Source organism: Leptonychotes weddellii, chromosome 6, assembly GCF_054177405.1.
Source record: "Leptonychotes weddellii isolate Sample4059 chromosome 6, ASM5417740v2, whole genome shotgun sequence".
NCBI classification, from domain to species: domain Eukaryota; kingdom Metazoa; phylum Chordata; class Mammalia; order Carnivora; family Phocidae; genus Leptonychotes; species Leptonychotes weddellii.
Window position 1 is genome coordinate 64111328 of NC_138374.1, and position 6000 is coordinate 64117327.

General features: G+C 40.1%; 1 protein-coding gene across 1 annotated transcript in view; it reads left to right on the forward strand.

The window, feature by feature from the left end:
• Positions 1-6000, forward strand: part of MAP3K21 (mitogen-activated protein kinase kinase kinase 21) — a 58543-nt gene that overhangs the window by 44400 nt on the left and 8143 nt on the right. The window contains exon 7 of the mRNA XM_081823166.1: positions 5512-5662. Within this exon, the coding sequence (XP_081679292.1) occupies positions 5512-5662 (151 nt within the window). The remainder of the gene's footprint in view (positions 1-5511; positions 5663-6000) is intronic.

A 6000-nucleotide genomic window follows, 5' to 3' on the forward strand; every position in this document is an offset into this window, starting at 1 on the left:
GTCTAACAGGTGTGAGGTGATACCTCACTGTGGTTTTGATTTGCATTTTCCTGATGATGAGTGATGTTGAGCTTTATTTCATGTGTCTGTTGGCCATCTGTATGTCTTCTTTGGAAAAAAGTCTATTCAGATCTGCCCATTTTTAGTTGGATTATTTGCTTTTTGTTATTGAGGTATATGAGTTCTTTATACATTTTGGATATTAACCCCTTATCAGTTATGTGATTTGCAAATATTTTCTTCCATTCCATGGACTGCCTTTTCAGTTTATTGATGTTTTCCTTTGCTGTGCAGAATTATTTTCTTATTTTCACAATAATGGTTTTTAGATTCTATGCAATTGGTGATCTGACCAGGCCACAGAGTAGAAAGTGGAATACCATATCTTGAGACATTTTGTTAAATACTTGTAAGCAAAATTAGCATAACCTAATTACATCAGTAGCATATTTATGAATATTTTGAAAAATGAAATCAGGAATTCAAGATTACTTCCATTTCTTTCCTTGTTTTATAAAGAAAAAATATTTGCTTTTTGAGATTTAACTTTCATTTGGTCTGTACTGGCCGACCTAATACTTTAAAATACCATGTAGTATTTTGATTTTTTTTTTTTTAAGATTTTATTTGTTTATTCGACAGAGAGAGACACAGCGAGAGAGGGAATACAAGCAGGGGGAGTGGGAGAGGGAGAAGCAGGGTCCCCACCAAGCAGGGAGCCCAATCCGGGGCTTGATCCCAGGACTCTGGGATCATGACCTGAGCCGAAGGCAGATGCTTAAGGACTGAGCCACCCAGGCGCCCTAGTATTTTGATTTTAGAAAGAGTGTTCAGACTGGTGGAAAAAAAAAAAAAAAGACATATAGCTAATTTGCCTAGTACCTTTGCATTGTGAGAGTTTTCAGTTAGACCCTGACTCAAAGTTTAGTGGAATTAAATAGAACTATTGACTTTTATCAAAAGTGAGTCCAAAAAGTAGGCAAAGCAAAACAAGAATGTGTTTTATATGTGTATATGCAAGTAATGTGGTAATCAGCCTATGTTACCCTATTAAATAATTGACTTGCATCTTCTCCTTTCTTCACCAAACTTAATTCTTTGCTTTGCTACTTACTATAGTTATTTGGAGAAAAAAAAATCCAGAACAATATTTTCCCTAATCAGGCCTACAGTCAATTTCTTTTTTTGTTTGTTTGTTTGGTTTTTGGTTTTTGGGTTTTTTTGTAATGAAAACCTTGACACCAGCAGAGATTTGTTTTTTTTAAAGCTCCCAGGATCCCAGTATACTAGTCTCCTCACAGTTAAAGAGAAATAATCTAAATAAATGTATAATGACCTGAATAAACTTAAGGGGCCATCATTTTATCAAAACTAGTATATCTTTCTGAAAAAGCATTTCTTATAAAGCCATACGTTGCCTTTGCCTAGACAGAGTAAGGGCTTAATTAAAGGAACAAAAAGGATAGCTAGGCTTACGTCGTAGCTCAGTTGAAAGGACAAGGGAACAAGAAGTCATGATTCTTCTGTTTTTGCCCAGCTGTTTCTCTGTTCTCTTCCATGTTTTCATATTCTTTTTTTTTTCTTCAGACTTGACTTTTTTAGAGCAATTTTAGGTTCACAGCAAAATTGAGAGGAAGGTGCAGAGATTTCCCTATCCACCCACCACACACACACACACACACACACACACACACACACACACACACAGAGCTTCCCCCACCATGACTACAGTGGATGCTTTGTTGCAGTCAGTGAAGGTGCACTGACAGGTCGGCGGTATCACCCAGTCTTTAGTGTATATTGGAGTCACGCTTGGTGTTATGCATCCTGGGCTTGGACAAGTGCACAATGACATGTATACGCCATTATAGTACAATACAGGGTATTTTCACTGCCCTGAAAATCCTCTGTGCTCCACCCGTTCACCCCTCCACCCTCAGCGCCTGGCAGCCACTGATCCTTTCACTGTCTATAGTTTTGCCTTTTTCAGAATGTCATACTGTTGGAATCCTTCAGCATGTAGTCTTTCCAGATTGGCTTCTCTCACTTAGCAATGCGCATTGAAGTTTCTTTCATGCCTTTTCATGGCTTGGTAGCTCTTTTCTGTTCAGTGCTGTTCAGTGAGTGGCATTCCATTGTCTGGACAGAGCACAGGTTATTTTTATTTACTCACCTACCGAAAGCCATCTTTGTCACTTCCAAGTTTTAGTTCTGACAATTATGAATAAAGGTGCTGTAAAGTCATGCGCAGGTTTTTGTGTGAACGTAGGTTGTCAACTCCTTTGGATGAGTAGCAATGAGTGTGATTGCTGGTTCGTACGGTGAGTGTGTTTAGTTCTAGAAGACACACCAAACCGCCTTCCAGAGTGGCTGTGCCATTTCGCATTCCCACCACAACAAACGAGAGTCCCTGTCTTCATGCTCCTCAGTCGTGATTACAGCCTCATGGAAGTGGAGAAGTCGTAGTACCTGGATAAGCCTGGCTCGGCCCAAGACTTGTACTAGTTAAATTGAACACTTTTGGGATTTCACGTAAGTTCGCACCTGGTGGGGTTGCAGTGAAGCCAGCTCAGGGAACATCCCCACTCTCCCCCAAACAACAACGAGCTCGGCATTCATTCTCGGAAGTGACAGATGAAAGCATTTGAATGCAGATCTTTCAAACAGGACCAGTTCTGTGTGCAGAACTGTGTGTTCACGTTCTTTGTTCTGAATCATCGTCCTCTTGTTTCTGACCCCAGGTAGTCCCAACAGCTCCTCTTGTCTTCGTGTCTGTCCCTTCTGGTCATTAGCTGGCATGGATATCCTGTTTCTACAATTCAGGAGAGCATGCCCATTAAGAGCATAGACTCCAGAGCCACTTTGCCTGGGAACAAATCCCAGCTCTGGCCCTACTACACTATGATTTTGGGCAACCTTCTTAACCTCATCATGCTTCAGATTCTGTTTCTGTAAACTGGGGACCATAGTAGTTTAAAAGGGTCAAGTGTATACACGTGGTAAGAGCTCTGTGTGTGTTGGTAGTTGTTTTGATCATTATTTTTATTATTATTCTTACCCTGAAGCTCATTATGGCCTTTAAGTCTCTCACTGTGGTCTGCCTTTTGTAGCGTTAGCATACATTCATCATGAGGATTTTGCCTTTCGGGTGGATCAGGTGCATCAGTAGACACGTCTGATTCAGAGGAATGGACTTCCTTTTACTGTGACTTGTAGATGTTGTTGGGCACATTTCCTCTGGATCAAAGATCGGGAAATGTGAGTAAACATAGAAAAATTTATTGTAAAAGCATTGTAAAAAAAAAAAAAAAAAAAAACCCAAAACCTCTGAAACTGAAGGAGAGAATAATTATATGTATTGAGAGAGATGAGAATCATTTCAGTGAAATTGAGCAAAAGAGATTACCCCCAAATTGTTTAAAGACTAAAAGAGTAAATACCAAAATAAAAATACAATATAAACTTGACTTTGGATAAAAATATGAGTATGTCACCATCATGCAAAGAACCACTGTCTGCCAAAGACATCTGATATTTGCACAAAATATTTTCTTAGTATTTTTTTCTTACTGTAACTTCCTCTGGCTTTCTCTAATGGTTGGTATTATTACATGATACCATATGTAGGACGCACTTCTCTTTGGGAATAAGAAAAAAATTTTACTAATCCTCTGAGAATTCAAGTTTCAGGGTGTGTCTTAAAGCAAGGGTAAAACACACCTTTTCTGTGTTGTCAAATAGAATCAAAGGGTGGAAAAGCCCATCCCACAGAGTCCTGTTACTCCAGGAACCTGCAGCCGTGGTACACCCTTGGCGTGTTTTTCAATAACCGAGTATTACAATTGATGGTTGACTTAGAGCTTGTATTTTTCCAAAGAGATGAGTGATACAAGCTGAAGATGTCAGCAACCCTCCCTCCTTCCACCCTGTCCTACTTACCAATCTGCATAACAGACAAAAACCAAGAATGTTCTGCGAGCCAAATGTAGTGATGACTAGTCTGTGATGGTTTTGTGGAGGCAGAAATAGCAAACCCAGGAGCTCCATACCGGCAGAGACCTTGTGACCCAGCCCCAGCCCAGCTGGGATAACAGTTCCCATCCGCTCAGCACTTGCTGTGCTCCGCACCATTCTAAGCTCATTCCATCTCTTAATCCATGTAATTCTCAAAATAACCTCATGAAGTAGCTACTACCGTGATCCCCCAATAAGGTACAGAGAGGTTATGAAACTTGACCTAACTCAGGAGCTCCGAAGCCATGACACTGGATTCAAAGAGTCTCCAAGAGCGTGGACTCTTCAGCATACCCTTTCTAGCCTCTTAGGACAGTAAATGTTTGGTAAATGTCCAAACAGAAGAGACAACAGAAGAGCAAATGAAGACAGGGAGGAAGAAGATGAGGGAACTAAAGCTCTAAGATTGTTGCTAACGCAGGGGCCGCAGGCTGCAGATTGTGTAGGTGAGAGAGAGTCCCATGTGGCAGTCCCACGGCCTGCAGTCCACTCCAGCCCACTGCTCCCACGGCCCTGCAGATGCCCAGTGTTCCTCTCTGACTCGGGGATGACGCTCTATTAAGAAGAGTGAACGACTTATTCTAGACTGTCGCACACACACATATACGTGCATACACACAAACACCTCTGTACACATAGATATGTATATTTTAAAATGTGGAAATACTGAAACACACAAATCAAGCATCATCCATAATGCGGCCAATTTTAAAAAATGATTATAAAGAAGTTAAATTTCCATCTTTCCATAAGCAGACGTCTCCCTCAAAGGTCAACACTTTAATAAAAGTTTGATACCTATGTTTAGACACATGCAGGCATAATAAAATGGGGTCTATGTAATATATGTAATATAGACATTTGATATGACTTTTATCTGAACCTCATCTCTTAAGGCCATAGAGTATTCCCCTCTGTAGATATGTCATGATGTTTTACATTGTGCTTTGGACCATCTACTCACGGGATTGGTTTTCTAAGTGTATAGTAACAGTAGCCACTTTCCCCAGTGATGTCCAAATCCATTGCAGGCCCAAGTGCAAGCGCACTTCAAGGCTAGAAGGATAGCGTGGAAGTGTGTCAGCAAAATGTGGATGTTAAATGTGGCTACAGAACTCCCTGTGAGGCCAGGAGAAAAAGCAAGGAGGGCGGGGCAACTGTTAAACTGAGGTTTTAAAAAGCAACTGTAGCCAAACTGTGGTGATGACTGAGCAAAATTTGTGATGACTAATGAAAAATCCGATTAAATTGCAATGTAAAAATAGACTTTTGTTCCTTAGGTTCAGTTTATCTTTTCTCTTAACTCATTCCACTCTTTGGCTAATTTAATGACGAGAGGAAGAAGTTTGCCCTCGGTAGGGCGAGAAAGAAATCATTTCTGCACCTTTACGTCTCTTCATTGTTGACGTATCTTGAGTGAGGTAGTTGTACGACAGATTTGATTCATCTAACTTCAGGTCTTTTGTAATTGGTTAATGAGTGACGCTCTCCGCCTAGTGACTTCAGACGAAAGCAATAAAACCTGGGGGCGGAACACGGTCTGCCGACAAGAAGAATTTGAAGATGTGAAAAAGAATTTCAAGAAAAAAGGTTGTACCTGGGGACCCAATTCAATTCAAATGAAAGAAAGAAGTGATAGCAAAGAAAGGTAAGTGTGTGATATCTGGCGGCTCTTCAGCATAGACTGTGATGGGTAGCAGTGAATTTCCACATTGGCCAGACTTCACTTTTACAAAGCGATTGGAATGGTACAGAGATATCTGAATATTAATTTCATTTCTAGGATGAGTTTATCCTCCTAAATTGTTATTATGTAGTTAAGCAGTTAAAAAACTTTGATATATTTCCTGTCTCATTTCAAGGTTTTAAATTTGTACTTTGTTAGCCCTTCAGAACAATACAAATGTTGTCCGTTTCCTACTTAAAAATGTTGTTGGCATTTATCTGTGAAAACCTAGTTTGTGTGTCACGTGGTTCCATCAAAAT